General features: G+C 51.7%; 2 protein-coding genes across 2 annotated transcripts in view; one reads left to right on the top strand and one right to left on the bottom strand.

Moving 5' to 3' along the window:
- Positions 1–1,055: 1,055 nt before the first annotated feature.
- On the top strand, positions 1,056–1,618 carry S100A11 (S100 calcium binding protein A11; the record flags this gene model as incomplete). Its single annotated transcript, XM_010188108.1, has 2 exons — positions 1,056–1,212; positions 1,472–1,618. Coding segments are annotated over 2 exons (304 nt in total), but the record flags the coding sequence as incomplete, so codon positions are not given.
- A 1,063-nt stretch (positions 1,619–2,681) lies between these two features.
- Positions 2,682–16,740, bottom strand: part of COPA (coatomer protein complex, subunit alpha) — a 19,595-nt gene continuing 5,536 nt past the window's right edge. Inside the window, exons 7-33 of the mRNA XM_010188107.1 lie at positions 16,233–16,332; positions 15,546–15,681; positions 15,276–15,358; positions 14,707–14,774; positions 14,580–14,662; positions 13,076–13,142; positions 12,919–12,994; positions 10,970–11,052; positions 10,048–10,187; positions 9,035–9,120; positions 8,518–8,656; positions 8,054–8,216; positions 7,799–7,945; positions 7,351–7,540; positions 7,156–7,251; positions 6,941–7,029; positions 6,593–6,716; positions 6,210–6,299; positions 6,009–6,118; positions 5,749–5,826; positions 5,477–5,545; positions 5,130–5,266; positions 4,396–4,582; positions 4,205–4,315; positions 3,843–4,004; positions 3,560–3,754; positions 2,682–2,893 (exon numbers count right to left, since the gene is read on the bottom strand). Of these exons, the coding sequence (XP_010186409.1) occupies positions 2,834–2,893; positions 3,560–3,754; positions 3,843–4,004; positions 4,205–4,315; positions 4,396–4,582; positions 5,130–5,266; positions 5,477–5,545; positions 5,749–5,826; positions 6,009–6,118; positions 6,210–6,299; positions 6,593–6,716; positions 6,941–7,029; positions 7,156–7,251; positions 7,351–7,540; positions 7,799–7,945; positions 8,054–8,216; positions 8,518–8,656; positions 9,035–9,120; positions 10,048–10,187; positions 10,970–11,052; positions 12,919–12,994; positions 13,076–13,142; positions 14,580–14,662; positions 14,707–14,774; positions 15,276–15,358; positions 15,546–15,681; positions 16,233–16,332 (3,069 nt within the window). The 3' untranslated portion in view covers positions 2,682–2,833. The remainder of the gene's footprint in view (positions 2,894–3,559; positions 3,755–3,842; positions 4,005–4,204; positions 4,316–4,395; positions 4,583–5,129; positions 5,267–5,476; positions 5,546–5,748; positions 5,827–6,008; positions 6,119–6,209; positions 6,300–6,592; positions 6,717–6,940; positions 7,030–7,155; positions 7,252–7,350; positions 7,541–7,798; positions 7,946–8,053; positions 8,217–8,517; positions 8,657–9,034; positions 9,121–10,047; positions 10,188–10,969; positions 11,053–12,918; positions 12,995–13,075; positions 13,143–14,579; positions 14,663–14,706; positions 14,775–15,275; positions 15,359–15,545; positions 15,682–16,232; positions 16,333–16,740) is intronic.

Here is a 16,740-nt window from a genome sequence, read left to right as displayed (position 1 = left end):
CCCCCCCCAGCCATGGTGAGCGAGGGGGGAGATGGGGACGGGGAGGTGGGAGGGAGGGTGATGGTGGGAGAGCATTTCCTGCCCGCGGCCCCGGAGCTGAAGGCATTTTGGCACGGGAAAGAGGAGATGGGGCCAAGGGCTGAGCTCAGGCTCTGTGGGAGGGGGTCTGGGCGCAGGATGAGGGAGGGCAGAGGGTCCCCAGAAGGGTTGGGGGGACCAGAGGGTGAAATCTGCCCCATCAACAGCCCCCCAGTCCCTTCTCTCCCCTCCTTTCCCCCCCAGTGCCCATCACCAGCCTCAGGGCTGCAGCCAGGGCTGCAGCTCAGCCTCCATCATCCCCCCCAGCACCAGGGCAGGGGGGTGCAGAGGAGCCAAGAGCCCAGAACCTGCGGCTGAGGGCGGAAACAACTCAGCTCCTCTCCCTTTAACCAAAAAGGGGTGAATTGAGCCCCGGGCAGGGCAGGATGGGGCTGGGAGGCCCCAGGGCGCTGAGGTTGCGCAGGGAAGGGCGGATGCCTCCCAGTGCTGCCCCTACCCCAGACTGGGGCCATGGGGAGGAGGAAAAACCCCCCAGACCTCTCATTTTGCCCCGTCCATCCACACTGGGGAAGCCCATGGGCCACCCCCATCCTGTTTGGAGCCAACTCAGCTCGCATTTTTCCCTCATGACAGTTTCTCCTGCGTCCAGACAGGGCAGGGGGAGGGGAAAGGGGGAAGCAGGCTTATCTGTCCCAAAAAAACAGCCCCAGCCAAACCAGCGTGGTAAAAACGAGCACGCATCAAGCACGCACGTAGCTGTGGTTGCAGCGCAAGCTCTTCCCCATCCAGGACGCTCCTCTGATGGGAGCTGACATCTCCCCAGGGCATTTTCCATGAACCACTCCCCAATCCTCTGGGTCCTTCTGGGTGCCAAGGCACTGGGGGAAATAAATAGAGAAGAAAAAATGCGGCCGGGCAGGTTGGGCATAGGAGAGCCCTCGAGGAAAGCGATGGCAGGAGGTCCCTCTCAGCTCAGCCTTCTTCCAAAATTCTATCGGGTCGGGTCGCTGTCTGAGCTTGCTCTCGCCTCTGCAGCCCACGGAGACCGAACGCTGCATCGAGTCGCTGCTGGCCGTCTTCCAGCGGTACGCAGGGCGTGAGGGCGACCACCTCACGCTCTCCAAGAGGGAGTTCCTGGCCTTCATGAACACGGAGCTGGCTGCCTTCACAAAGGTGAGCAAAATCCAGGCGGGAGGAGCACCCCTCGGCATGCACATCCACCCACGGCCCAGCAATTAAAGCCTTCACCCCATAAATGCTGTGGGGTGGGCAATGGGAAGGGCTCGCTGCCTCCAGAAGCCAGAGCGTGGCCTGAGAAGAGTTGGCCTGATCAAATTCTGCCTCTCTGTGCCAATGCCCTTGGTGACGAACAGCAAATACCTGGGATGGGGGGTTCAGCCTTGGCAGACGTCGATCCCCACCTCTTTTGCAGAACCAGAAGGACCCGGGTGTCTTGGACCGCATGATGAAGAAGCTGGATTTGAACAGCGACGGCAAGTTGGACTTCCAGGAGTTCCTGAACCTCATCGGGGGCATCGCGGTGGCCTGCCACGACACCCTGGTTGTCGGGGCACCTTGAGCCCAGCCCTGGCTGCAGCATCTCCACCGCCCTTACTGTGAACATTCCTCGAACCAGACGGATGCGAAGCTGGAAGCAGCGCCCTCGAGATGGGGGCATCCCCAGTCCTCAGTTTTACATATGAAATAAACGGTTTAAACTCCTAGCGTAAGGCATGGATTTATTTCAGCAGCACGAGGACAAAGCGTTAGGCAACCAGGCCGGGTACAGAGGGAGCAGGGACCTTTAGGTCCCTTTGCTTCTCCGTGGATATGAGAACGTGGGTGTCACTGCCAGAAACGATGATTTACCTGGCTCTGGAGATTCTCCAGCCCGTTAAGTACCACGGCACAGCAATACTAAAGGGTACAAGTACCTAAGGTAAATGCAAAGACAGGAGCACTACCAATAAGGATAATTAGAGCACTGGCAATGGTAATTACACACTGATAATTAGCAGAAACAGCCCCTGCTGGCGTGATAAATTATTTCAGGATTACAGCCTTCATTTTCTGGACTTGAAAACCCTCTGAAGCCTTAAGGGTGCAAAGAGGGAAGGGAGATGAAAAAGGGAAACGAAGTCTGATCTCTTCTACCTCAGTCAAACCAACCGAGCTCCAGAACAGGAAGATGAAGCTGAACAATTCACTTTACTCATGAGACAAGCCCATTATTCTGAGAAATGTTGCTAGGACAACAAAACAAAAAGTCAACACTAAGGCTCGGGTGCTGAGCTGCTCTCCTGCTGCTTCCGAGGGGAGCTGAGCTGCCCCTGCACAGGGCCAGGCTCCGGTTCCAGACAGCGCCGTGCTCCTGCGAGAGCCACACTCAGCTTTTCCCTCTGCCCAGAGGCTGCAGTGGGGTCCCAGAGCTCTTCTCTCAGCAGCCCCACGCTGAAGGAAGCAAGAGGTGGTTGCTGCCTCTCACGGTTTCCACAGAGCGTGCTGTGTGGTAATCGGGGCTCAGCAAGAGCCAAGCTTTACCCTCGGGGGAAGATTTGCCTTGTGCATAGAAACATCGGCTGGGCCTGGAAACAGAAGCGCACGTTGCTACTCCTGGGAAGCAGCAGAGTCTCAGTGCAGCGTTGCTGGGTGGGGAAGAGCAGGGAAGACACAGCAGGGCTATGGTGAAGAGAACAGATTAGAAGCTGGAACGGTGGGAGGCGAAAGTTTCCCCGCTAGGCGGTGAAACGGGACGGTTCCCTCCCATCTCATGCCTCCCCAGGACAGGCGTGCGCTAGCGGAACTGGAGCGGGCTGATCCGCAGCCCGATGACATCTTTGCCGATCTCCGTCACCTGAGGAACAAAAAGGAGGTGATTAATGCTGAAAAGCAACTCAACGGCCCAACCCCGTAGGTGGTGTTGAGAGCCTAGACTGCTCCTGGGAACACCCGCTGTCAATCACTGCAAAGTCAGTACATTTAAAATACTCGGTATTTCCCAACATTTGCAGAAGAGAAGACTGAGGGGAGACCTCATTCATGGTTAGAAATACATAAAGGGTGAGTGTCACGAGGATGGAGCCAGGCTCTTCTCGGTGACAAACAATGATAGGACAAGGGGTAACGGACACAAACTGGAACACAGGAGGTTCCACTTCAATTGGAGAAGAAACTTCTTCTCAGTGAGGGTGACAGAGCATGGCCCAGGCTGCCCAGAGAGGTTGTGGAGTCTCCTTCTCTGCAGACATTCAAAACCCGCCTGGACGCCTTCCTGTGTAACCTCATCTGGGTGTTCCTGCTCCGGCAGGGGGATTGGACTGGATGAGCTTTGGAGGTCCCTTCCAATCCCTCACGGTCTGGGATTCTGTGATTCCCAACTCCCAAAATGCCCCAACCTCAACCCAAGTCCTTCAACGTTCAACTTTGACCCCCAGCCCATGCCAAGTCAGTTTAGGGGGGAGCTGCAGGAGAGGATTCTCAAGGGAAACATCACAGGTTGGAGACGTTGAGGTTCCCTTACTGTAGTGACGCGGCAGATCTGCCCGTGAAACTCGGGGCAGTAGCAGGCTCCGCTCAGAGGACACTTCTCCACAGGTTTGCCGCGGTAAATGGGTCGGTAGGAGGCGGCACAGATGTCGAAGGGGTTGTGCATGTCGTAGTTGAGCTGGTAGGTGTCGGTGGGGTTCTTCTCGCACGCCGACAAGATCTTGCGAGTCTGCAAAAAGCAACCATGTTGACCGGGAAGCCGTGCAAACAGGGTCTGCCACAGCAGATATTTCTGCCCCTGCAGCTCACAGATGTACCTGCTGAGCCACCTCGGGCTTTGGACCCAGCTCCAGCAGCCGACGGGCAAAAGTAGCAGCTGTCTTGAAGTTTTTGAGCTTGAAGAAGAGGTTGAGAGCTGTACGCAGCACCAAGATCATGTGGACGGGCTGCAGGTTGGAGTGGGTGAAATAGGCAGCCATCTGCATGAGGGAGAAGGAAAGTAGGGGTAAAATCACTACCAACCATGTGAACAAACGGAATAAAACCCACCCAGGGAATTACTGCCACTTCTGCTTTAAAGAACATGGCAGAAATCAGGATTCCCGGTGCCTTTTTAAACCCAAAGGCTACTTCCCCCTCAACCCCCATCACAGTGAGGGCATTCACAGGGTTTCTGTACCTCGCAGATTCGCTTCTGCTGCTCCAGGGTCTCTTTGGGCAGCTTCTTCCGCTCGATCTCCATCGAGAGCCCCACAATGTACTCCCGGCAAATAGCAATGAGCTGCTGGGCCTTTCGGAGAGGGACACAGGGTGAGGATTTCACCCTCCTGCCCCACGGGCACGCAGACAACGGACAGAGGAGCCTCTCACCTCCGCAATCTCCTGCTTGTTGTCCACCACCAGCAAGGGCACGCTGAGCAAGATGGAGCGGAACTTCTCCACGGCCTCCTCGAACTTGCCCGCTGTAGTGAGCTGGTAGCACAGCTGCAGGCGCTGGATGAGGTCGTTGAGCTTCAACCCAACAGCAGGGAGGGCGTTCTTCAAGCCAGCTTCTTTCCTGGGGGCACCAAAGAGGGGTTGGGGGTACAAACAGCACCAACAATTAGCTCGACCGCTAATTGTCAGAGATGTTTTCACCCAGGGCCACGCTGTTTTTCTTGGCCATTAGCTTAGCACAAGAGACATCTGCACTTCCCTAATTCTGCCACCCACAACACTCAGCTCTCTCTGCATTAGCACAGGCTGGGAAGCCTGGCACATTTTTCTGCAGTGGCTTCCAGCCACCAGTGTAAAAACAGACCCGTGGTTCTCTAAATGGCTCAGAGCAGCTTTGTCAGAGGCAGAGCGTTAGCGCTAGAAAACACCACATCCCAACTGCCTCACCCTGCTTTCAGTCTCTAAAAGAAAGATGAAAGCAGTACTTTAACATCTCCTCATCTAATAGCAGGCAGCAGAAAAACCCCACTAAAGACAGAATGCTCCCTGTTGACATCCAGCAAACAGGAAGGCTCCTTCTTTCATAGCAGAGGGAGGAGACATCACTGCCAAGGAGGTAAACGGCACAGGGAGAAGAGCACAGGAAAGGAGCTGGCCCAGTTGCTTACCAGTTGCGATGCGGGTACCCGTACATGGTGGGGAGACACGGCAGGGCCTGGTAGGTCGTACGGCCACGGGCATAGGTCTGCAGGAACAGCTGCTTGTAGGGCCCGAAGTTTGTTACTCCCACCTGGTCATGGAGGAGCTGAAAAAGACACATTGATCTGCTGAGTAAGAGTTATCCAGGGCTGTGCAAAGGCTGCACAGGCACCACTCGGGCTCACAGCGCCGCTTATTTTACGCCCAGAGAAAACAAGGCGCAAAATGATTCACGAAAAGGGCAGAGAGCAAAGCTGCAGACTGGATTAGAGACGAAAACCACGTTGTTCTCCCTAGGAACTCCAGGTCAACTTACTCTCATTGCTGTCTCAAAGGAGCCTCCCAGAATGTGGTCAACAGGAAGCTGAGAATTGTTACACCACACCTACGAGAAGGGAAGGGAAATGTACACATGAGGAACTGTATTTATGCCCACATTTGTCTTCCCTGCCCTCACCAACCCCTAACTCCCCTTAACAAGTTCCTACTTGTGTATGATGAGTGTTCACAAAAAGGACTGAACCACCCCAAAAAAGAGGTGCCAAAGCAGAAAGTTTCAGAGAAAGACAACGAGATCTGTGCCATTACCTGAGCTGGGCTGGTGCCCTTGGTGGGTGGCACAAAGAACCCATCCTCTGCTGCTCCTGCTGGGCCGGCAGGAACGTCCTGGGGGAACACACAGAGCAGAGATCAGCACCCAGATGTATCAGAGCTGGTCACAGCTGTGGGGACCAAGTCCCTGAAGAAGCCCAGAACACATTTCCACCACCATCACCACCATAAGCTGTCATTCCCTGCCCAAGGAACTACAACTGTGCTGCTTCAGAAGCCTTCCCAAAGCCTCCTACCAGTTCGGGTGGAAGATCCAAATCTTCTTCAACTTCCCATCCACCTCCTTCTTCCTGTCCTTTACCCACACCTTCCTCCCCAAAGCCTTCTCCGGCATCCACAAAGCCATCTGCACAGAGGGGACAGGGAGGAAACAGTCAGAGCTCTTTACACAGACACACACTTGAACTTCTGCAAGAAAAACTCTTGGGTTCATGCACCTTCATCCAGCTGCAGCTCTGCATCTTCTCCCCAGCCTTCAGTGCCAACGGTGTCGATATCAATATCAGCAGCCAAGGCACCTCCTTTGCCTGCAAAAAGGGTAGAGATGAGTAAATGAAGGTTCCCGAGTAGGTCAGGTGTTGAGCAAAGAATTTAGGTTAGGTCAGCACCCTCCCCTCCAACTGTCAAGCCCCATCTTGCCCTGAAAGACCAAAGATTTGAGAGATTTGCCAAAGATTGTGCAAACGCCAACCTGGATCCCAACCTCTGCAAGTAACACACAATAAATGAGGTTAACAGCCACGGTTCAGGAGCTGCGGAGACAAATAGCTCCATTCTGCATATCCCAGCTCAACGCAACTTTCCAAGGACAAAGCGATACCTTTGGTAGCGATCGTTCCTTCGAAGAACCCCTTGGAGACAGTCAGCAAGGGCCAGTTGGTGTCCAGAGGCATGACAGGAGCAGGAGGCTGCAGCAGCTTTGCATTGAGATCAATGTCTGGAATCTGAGCAGAAAACAGTTAAATCCACCTAAGGAAAATCCCCAACCCGCCTCCAAGCAGCACAGATGGTCTCAAGGGTGATAAGCAGTGACTGGAGTGGAGATAGCTCTTCCCTCCCAAAAATGAGCTGCTGAGCCAGTCACGCTACCACCAGATCCCACTGTCATCTTCTTCCCAAACCCTGGAGCTCGTGTAATGAAGTAGGAAGCATTCATCAGTTTGCTAACCGTTTCCTTTTCAGGATCAAATGTTTCCTTCAGGCTTTCAGCTTCCTCATCGAGACCATGAGTCGCAGCCGTGAGATAGGCCAGGGACTCTGAAACGAGACAAAACTCACATGAACACGTGTTCTTCACTGCCTGGAGAAAGAAAACCTCTCCCACCAGCACGCATGGCCACACTGACACAAAGCAGGGCCAAAGGACAGTCTGGGATTACTCACTTTGCCCACAGTTCTTCAGGATCCTCACTCTCTCTGCCACATCTCCAAGATACAAAGCGTTCTGGTAGTGGCCACTCATGTCCTTACGGATCTCAGCTAAACCAAAAGAAAAAGAGCCACGATAGCTTTGCAGTGCTTGGGCCTCCATGGCCATGCTCTCATCTCCTCCTTCTTTGACACCACCCTGGCACTCACCGATCTTCATCATCTTCCGAAGCTTCTCCAGATTGCCGGTGATGAGGTAGAGGAAGGAGAGCCTATCGAAGTTCTTGGTGCGCTGGTAGCACATCTCCACGATCTGGTGGTTTCCCTGCAGCAACGCCACTTCTCCCAGTTTCTCCCAGCAATTCTTGTCATCCAGCGCCTTGGCTGCTTCCAGAGCAATCTAACAAGAGAAATGAGATGGTTACCAGGGCTTTGCAGAAAGCAGTTTTCTCTGCACCCTTCTGCTGATAATGCCCATGTGGGAAAGCATGGGACTACAAGGATCCCTGCACTAAATCATTCCCCAAGGTGAGGGCTTGCACTTTAGCAGGGCTGTTATCATTCTCAACTCTTGCTCTCAACACTTCTTCCCAGTACTCCTCCTTGCAGCAAGCAATAAAGTTTGGAAGGGATGCCCCATAGGACACGTCTTGCTCACCTCAATGTTGCCACACTCCAGTGCAAGGCTGAAACGGGTCTTCTCATCCTTGACAAAGTGCAGGGCCACCTCCGGGTAGCCCTTTTTCTGCAGGTAGGCAATGATGGACTGGCCCACGAGCTTGGCATTCCTCACCATGTGCAGCACCTGCAAGAAAAGGCCCAGGCACTGAAGCTGACGCCACACACAAGAAATTTTCCTACACCCACAGACCACGGTCAAAGGGAGAGCGCGGGGTTTCTCGCGCCACCTCACCTCATCGTATTTCCTGTTGATCAATGCCAGCTTGAATTTGAACTCTGTGGGATCGATAGTGAGGACCCTGGGGCGGCACTCTCTGTCCAGGCAGTACACGTTGTTCCCCTTCACGCGGGTAACGTAGATAGGCAGGTCCAGGGTGCGGATAATCCCATGATCCCTGTGGCAACACACAGCACACGTGTGACAACATCCCCTGCCTCAAATAGGCTCTACACTCTCTGTGTTATTTCAGCCTGGATTATAAAAGCAAGGCCAGGTCAGGTGAACGGTGCAGCCGTTCAGCTCAGTGACAAAATAACCAGAGCAATGAGACACGAGTATTTAGCTCTAGCTGTCTTTGGGTAATAAAAGCGCCGGTTCACAAGCACCAGCTTCGGTGTCTGCCAAAATAAAACCCCCACGGTTGACTGCACGAGGCCTGCCAGTTCAAGGACTGAGCACACGGCTCGCAGGCTCACCCCGTGGTGACAGCGTATTTGATGTGATTGCTGGTGGTGTAGATGAAAACCCCGCTTTCGTCCCAGGCGCCGCTCTTGACACGGATGTTTTCATGGATGTTACACAGCGACTCCAGCTTTCTGTTGCAGATCATGATGGCTGGAGGGGAAAGGCAAAAGCAGTAAGGCCGGGGAACTCTCTGTTGTTAAATATCTGCCTCTGAATTACAGCTTTTCTCTTCCACAGACAGCGACAGAGTTGGGCACTAAGGAGCTGATGGCAAACACGACAAAATTGTCACCGTCTGCCTCTGGTTTATGAAAGGGATTAGCTGCATCATTTTGAGGAGTACAAGAAAGGTTTTGCTGAAGAAAGTGGAAGGGCCCAGACTGTGAAAGTCTTCAGCTGCACCCTCACTGCTGCCTGTGACTGAACGGTTTCTCGAGCAGACCATGCAAGCAGGGACTCTGCTCCCAACCAAGGGAGCAGCCACAGGGCACCGGGATCCAGGGGAAACGCTGCACCCCCCCTGCTTACCGTGCTTTGCCAGCAGAGCTACATGGGACATGTCAGCCGACCAGATGACGTATTTCACCTTGGAGATCTTCACTGAGGCCAGAGTTCTGGGAAAAGACAGCACTGATGTTAGAGAGTTGAACAATATCCCTCCAGAGAGCTCTGTGATCAAGCTGTGTGATAACAACCAGTGCCCAAGACCCCGAACCCGATTTACAGATGGGTCTGAAGCCCCTTTTTGTCATTCTGGAGCTCTAAAATCATGGGGCAGAGTTGAGCATCCCTGCAGTCCAGTTCAGCAAAACAAACCTCTCTCCATAGCTGTGCAGTAACAAATACACGTGAAGTGACAACTGACTTCAAAACCCAGATATCTGTGGGGTTTTTAGGGCTGGATTTACCAGAACAAGGGAAGTAAGGTGTTTCTAAGCAGCATTTGCTTTGTTAAATTCATTTGCAACATTCCCAACACAAGACAGAGGTATAAAAATTAGGAAACAAAACTCATGAGGCATGCTCTGGGATATAAGTGATCAGCAGACACCGTATTTATCTGCAGATAATCCAGAACCTTCTCAAGAATGCAAAAAGCATCAAATCCTTGCCCGTTTCTTTGTGGCCAGTAACACAAATACCAGCAAATAAAAAAAAGCCGCCACTTCAGTTCCAACTGAAAAGCATTTTGAGCAGCTCTAAAACATAAGGGATGAGACACCAGGCAAGCTTCGCTTGCTGGAGTTTAGGTTTTCTGATTTCCAACCGTTCTCACAGCCCCCGGTTCTGCAGCCCCGGGATTTACGAGGGCACGGCACACGGCTCCCTGCGATCCACGGCACGACGCCCGCAGCACAAACTGCACCTCGGCTGTGTTTACACTCTGCTCCTCCTAACAGTTGTTCGCCGTGGTTTGGATCGGTCTGACACAGCCTGCAGCTGATGCTGAATTCTGGAGTGCATTAATAGCTATTACTTGTCCCTGGGGGGAAACGCCAGCGGGATGATGATACTAAAACCCCTCCTGGCAGGCTTCTTACCGCTTCTGCTGCACGTCAAAGAGGGTGATGGAGTCAGCGTCTCTCAGTAGCAGGTTCCCTGTGCCAGCGTAGAAAATCTCATCGCAGTTCGGCACCTGCACCTTCTTGGTGATCTCGTTCTTCAGGTTTTTGATGAGGATCTGCCGTTTGGTGGGAGGAAACGGAACAGCACAGGGCAGTTAGGTAGAGTCCACACAGAAATTTAGGGTTATTTTAACTCAGAATTTTGGTGACAATCTCAGTGACAAGAGGCCCAAAGCCGCAGCCTTTCTCGAAGCAGGATCAGACTTTATCCTGCTAGAAAACCCAACCACAAGTTTGCCAGGGTGCAGACACGGTGCATCCTTTCTTTTCAGCCTCACTGCTGTCCTTACTAAGCAAAAAAAAACCCAAACTCCTGAATTAAAATTAAAAAATCAAGGAAAAATAGAATATCCTACATGGAGCAAAGAGCAAGACTTTTCTTCCCCTTCACATCAAGGAAATTCAAGCAGGGAAAACTTCCCATGGCTGTCGTTCCCCCTTCTTCCTCCTATTGCACTCCACACATGAGAACAAAGAGCTTTATAAAACTCAGCCCTGTATTTTCACCATCTCTCCATTATTTTCATGCTGTGAAGGTGACCTGGGTGTCTTCCCAGTCCTGTTCTGGTCAGGGTTCACTCCTGAACTCACCCGCTGTAGCGGCCTTCCAGCAACTGAGCTACTGTCAAAGAAGTTAAATAACATTTCAGCCCATTACACTCTCACTGTATTATATTTCTTCATGGGTGTCTGCAGCCCTCTCTGTACCAACAACGCTTTGCCAGTCTGCTTGACTCTCCAATAACGGTTAACCCAATCTCCCCGTTTTCCATCTGCAGCCTTACAGACAGCACCAGAGCCCGTTCAAAAGATGACCCTGGTAGGTTTGTCCCCTTACCGAATGCATGCGATCCAGGACTGCAAAGCGGTTCCGAGCTACCCACACAGCTGTCAGCCCGGAGGAACGCTTCCCTTCGGGGGCTGCGGAGAGCGAAACACAGGCAGTGAATAAAACCCCTGCAACACATTACTCAGCCTCATTTGATCCCATCTTGGCTGCTGCAGCCGCTTCCTACTAATTCATGTTTAACCCCAGGCTATTTGCAAGGCTCATTTCCTCCCCCCCCTCCATGTCCTCTCAGAACGCAGCGTCGTGGCCAGCGCCAGCCCCTGCTCTCCAGCCAAGGCACAAGACGAGCGCTTGGCTGCACCGCCAACGCCACTGCTTGGCACCCCAGCCGGCCATGGCGGGCGACAGCACCGTCTGTCAAGCTAACGAGCAGAGCCTCGCCGGCCAAACCAAGCGAGCAGCGAGGGTCCCGGCTTCGATGGGAGCTCCCCCCTCCTGCAAACGGATCTAACGAGCTGGAGGAGAAAGGCTGCGCTCTCCCCAGCACGCAGCTGTTTGCCTGCTTTTAAAATGCGACTGCAAACACAGCGCTCCCCGCGTCAGACGCACGGAGGGAGCGGTACTGCAGGACGGGCTTCGGAGGCAGAGGAGGCTTTTGCAGCGGCAGAGGCGAAGTGAGAAAGAGCTGACATGATTTTAGTAAAAGAAAACAAAAAATGCCTTTAGTTCCCTTTTCTCACCAGTCCTGCTGCTGCTCAGCACGAGGCTTTTTTGGAGCTCCAGCCCCGAGAGCCATTTCACCAAGCGTGGTGGCGTTCGTGGCAGATCTACATCCTAACAAAGACTTAAACCTGACAGCCTCAGTCCTCATTCACATGAAAGTCTTGTCTGAATTCAACTCCCAGCTCCTCTTGGGGGTTTCTGATGACAACTTCACCTGCTTTTATCAATCTCCAACACTCGGAATTTTTACTGGGTCTCAGTCTTGAACTGCCTGTGGATCAGGCAGAAAATGACTGGGAGACCATCAGAAGTTGCACATATAGCAGCTTGGTGGAAAAAGACACTTATCAACCAGTGGGGTTTAATGGCATTCTTGAAAATGCCTTGAAGTGCATGGATTTAATGAGGCTTAGGTATCTCTTCTTCTGGAAGAAGAACCCCTCTCCTCCTTTAAAGGGTGACCCCAGAAAAGTCAGCTTTGAACGTCTCAATCAAACTAAATATCTGAAATCTATGCAGTAACATTTCATCTATATAAAGTTCCTCTTTCTCTCTCCAAATACACCTGCTGCCTGCACTCTGCACAGAAATCTTCCCTTCATTAGACCCAGAGAAATCCATAAATCTATGAACGAGTGCTGGATTCCAGTCTACCTCATTTATCACTCCCACTCCCTTCAACATCTTTACTGCTGTGACGACGGAGGCAGCAGGAACCAGCTGGAGTTTCAGATCCCAAATGGAATTCAGAGTTAGGAGAAAGAACCATATTTTTTTCTTTCCTAAATCATGTTTTGACTTGTAAATTGCATAAAACTGATCTGGAGTTTGCCGAGAGGAAGAATGGCTCCTGGCACCCCGGCGCTGTCACTTTTACAGCCGCTTTTCAGAGTATAAAACCTCTCCGAACAAAACATGTCTGGTTAAAATCCATCTCTGTTGACAAGCCAGGAAGGCCGCCTGCTGTGTCGAAAGGGAAAACGGAAAGTTCCTAATAACAAAATTATAAAATATATATTTGTAGCAGTAAAAGTTTGGGATGAACATGAATTTTTCAAGTCAGTGTAGGGTGATGTAGTGAGCAGGAAGCCTGCCAAATGATGTGTGCTGCAGGGGCATTGGGAAACACAGAGAAAGAGGCCAACGGGAGAAGCTGAGAGAAATGAAGCTTTTTTTATGTATATAACACACAGACACAGTTGGGAGACCGGAGGAGGGGACAGCTACGGGGTAAGAAACACTCCCAGGATTAATGTGAAATAAGAAATGCCTACCATCCGGATTTTGGGAGTCTGCGTCCTTGGGAATGGTGTACAGGTCGTAAGTGCTGTTCTCTAAGTTGCTGGCTCTCTGCAGAGAGAGGAAAAAACCATTTTGAGATCGGATCTGACAGGAAGTTTTTTGGGACTTAATGCAGCAGAGCTGACTCACTGTGCAGAGCAGGACGGCGTTCTCAGCTGGGTTGTACGACATGTTGAACACGGGGAACTTGGAGCCACTGAAGAGTCATGGAGGAAAGGGAAAGTTAAGAGTGGACCACAATTATTGCTACCAAATTCATCTCCTGATACACACTCCTTATTTTCTGAAGTTTAACAAGTACCAGGAAAGCTCAGTTCTGATTAATTTCCTGAATTAAAACCACTCGGAAACACTGTAAGAACATCAATGTTTCATCAATGCAAGAGCTGATGTTCAGTTTGAAATGACTTCAAACCTAACGCTAGATAAAAAATATTTACATATATGCACAGGAGAAAATTGACCTAAAAAACTTCTTGTAGGCTTTGTCAGTTCATCTGACAGAGGAGTCAGCTGAAACTGAGGTGTGTGAATACAACGATGGGACCCATCTGTAAGTGAGAGACTAACAAGGGATTGGGGATACTGCCCACACCTCCTGTAACACGACGGTGAGCACCCATCTCCCGCCTTTGATGGTGAGCACCCATCTCCCACCTTGAACAGTGGGCACCCACCTCTTACTCTTGATGGTGGGCACCCATCTCCCGCCTTTGATGGTGAGCACCCATCTCCTGCCTTGAACAGTGGGCACCCATCTCTTACTCTTGATGGTGAGCACCCATCTCCCAGCCTTGATGGTGAGCACCCATTTTCCACCTTGAACAGTGGGCACCCACCTCTTACTCTTGATGGTGGGCACCCATCTCCCGCCTTTGATGGTGAGCACCCATCTCCTGCCTTGAACAGTGGGCACCCATCTCTTACTCTTGATGGTGAGCACCCATCTCTTACCCTTGATGGTGAGCACCCATCTCCTACCCTTGATGGTGGGCACCCAGCTCCCACCTTGAACAGTGGGCACCCATCTCCTACCCTCAATGGTGAGCACCCATCTCCCACCTTTGCTGGTGAGCACCCATCTCCTACCTTGAACAGTGGGCACCCATCTCCTACCCTCAATGGTGAGTACCCATCTCTTAACCTTGATGGTGGGCACCCATCTCTTACCCTTGATGGTGAGCACCCATCTCCTACCCTTGATGGTGAGCACCCATCTCCTACCTTGACAAGAGGGCACCCACCTCTTACCCTTGATGGTGGGTACCCATCTCCTACCCTTGATGGTGGGCACCCACCTCTTACCCTTGATGGTGAGCACCCATCTCTTAACCTTGATGGTGGGCACCGATCTCCTACCCTTGATGGTGGGCACCCACCTCTTACCCTTGATGGTGAGCACCCATCTCCTACCTTGAACAGTGGGCACCCACCTCCTAACCTTGATGGTGAGCACCCATCTCCCACCTGGAACAGTGGGCACCCATCTCTTACCCTTGACGGTGAGCACCCATCTCTTACCCTTGATGGTGAGCACCCATCTCCTACCTTCGCTTGATGGTGAGCACCCATCTCCCACCTGGAAGAGTGGGCACCCATCCCTTACCCTCGATGGTGAGCACCCATCTCCTACCTTCTCAGCTGCATGACGGCCACATCTTTGGAGCTGTTGAAGTCAAGCTGGCGGAGGAAACGGTCCTTCACGTAATACAGCATGTTCCCGTGCACCGCGTAAGCTGGCCGCTCGCGTAATACAGCATGTTCCCGTGCACCGCGTAAGCCGGTCGCTCACGCTCCAGTTTGAACACAATCATGCCACCGTCGTGGCCTGCGAAAAGGCACGGGAGAGTTTAAAATGTGGATTAAATCCTGTGTTTTAGCCACAACTCCTCAGCCTGAGTTAAATGTTTCCACTTCTTTCCTCACTAAGGGCCATCTTCACACCCCCATTTATATTTCATAATAAATCTAAGATCTGACGCTCTCCTAGGAGGAGTTTGCCTCACCACCACGCATTTCTTTAAGCATTATCAGTCCAGCATGGGTTTCCCCTAGGATCTGTCCCATCCCTTCTTAGCCTTAGAGCACTCCTCCAGTGAAACGCGGAGGTGTCTTGTTCCAGCTTTGAACTGCAGCTGATATAATGCGACTCTGTTCCACCCACAGCTCTCAGACACTGCAGGAAGTTAAAGGAGCTTTTTCCTACAATACATTTAATGAAGCATCTGCAAGTCAGCGTGTTCTACAAAATGTGCTCAAGAAAAGCAAATCCTATATGGATTTCCCTTCACAGCCACTTGTCAAAACACTGAACGGGTCCTTTATTTACCTGCAGCAAAGAGATTGAGGTTGGGATGAGCGGCCAATACCCAAAAGCGATCGTGATCACGCCGAAAGGTCTGGACCCCGGTGCTAGATGTGCAGCAAAAGAAATAGGGAACATCAATAAACCTCGGTGTAAACTTCAGTTCCCACAATGCAGATCCTAAGCTGTTTTAAGAACTGCTCGTGTTTGGTTTCCCTAAGAACAACTTTAGGTCCTTCACATGGGTAAAAACTTCCCTAACATGGTCGTGTGAGGTGCTGGGCAAGCACTGACCGTTTGGACATGTCCCACACACGGATGCTCTTGTCTTCCGAATTGCTGAGGATCAGTTCCTGGCGTGGGTGAAAGACAGCGCACGAGACGTTGTTGTAATGCCCCCGGCAAGTGTCAACCTCCCAGGCCTTCGATTCTAACCAGGAGATGAAAAGAATGAGGAAAGTAACTCTTAAACGGGTTAAGCTCTGCCATAGCAGAAACACAAGCAGCACTTTATTGAAGTGACTGCATCAGCTGCTATCTGCAATTTATCTGTATCAGTTCTGCTCTCTTTCTAAGCACTACCACAGTTAAACTGAAAAAATAACAGATAAACCTTTATGAAAAGGGTGCTAAGAATCATATATAGTTTGGCTGGACTGAGGAAAGCACAGCCATTCCTGGTGGAGGGCTTCTGGCTCTCACATCACCTCCCTTTCTTACTCCATCGATGCATATTCAGAAAACATCAGTCAAGCTTTTCCACTCCCACGAGCTTCCACATGCAAATCAAAAGGAGCCAGAAGTGTTTGCTCGAGAACTGAGCCCTCCTCAATGGCAAAAGCCAACGCTGCTCGGGATAATTTACCCCTCCCTCACACAGCCGTGTTTGCAAAGGGTAAATTACCTCCAGGTTCAGCCTAGGGACGTTCAAACCTACATTTCAACTCCCAACGCCCTTCTCCCTGCGGAGAACCCTCTCACCGTTCATCCGCCAGATCTTCACTTGCCGATCGTCGGCTCCCGACACGATCAGCGGCATCGTGGGGTGGAAGGCGGCCCAGTTCACCCCGCGGTCGTGGCCCTGCAGGCGAAAAGCAAATGCTTGAAGCGATTCGGTAACCGAACGGGATGAATAAGGGAAGGATGAAGCAACAACAGCAGCAGCAAAGCTTGCCAAGACACAGCTCTCACTGTTTTTATACCCCACGCTGCTCAGATCGAGTGCTTACAGACAGTAAGTGTTATTATAGATGCCCACAATAAGAAGCTGTGCAGATACCATTCTTCACCGGCAGCGCAAAGCCGAAGCGCGGCAGCAGAGCAGCACGACTCCCTGCTCTAACAAGCCCTTGCAGAAGGCTGTGTCTGCCATAATCTCCTCGGCTGCTTCCAGTAACACAAGCTAATAACGTCTGCTATTTAAATGCGCTTTTGGCAGTCCAGAGAAAACCGTACCTGTGTGGTTACAGCGAGAAAACAGATTTTAAAC

The sequence above is a fragment of the Mesitornis unicolor genome, unplaced genomic scaffold (genome assembly GCF_000695765.1).
Source record: "Mesitornis unicolor isolate BGI_N332 unplaced genomic scaffold, ASM69576v1 scaffold397, whole genome shotgun sequence".
In the NCBI taxonomy this organism is placed as follows: Eukaryota; Metazoa; Chordata; class Aves; order Mesitornithiformes; family Mesitornithidae; genus Mesitornis; species Mesitornis unicolor.
Note: the sequence above shows the minus strand (reverse complement) of the source record. Positions and strands in the feature narration are given on the sequence as shown.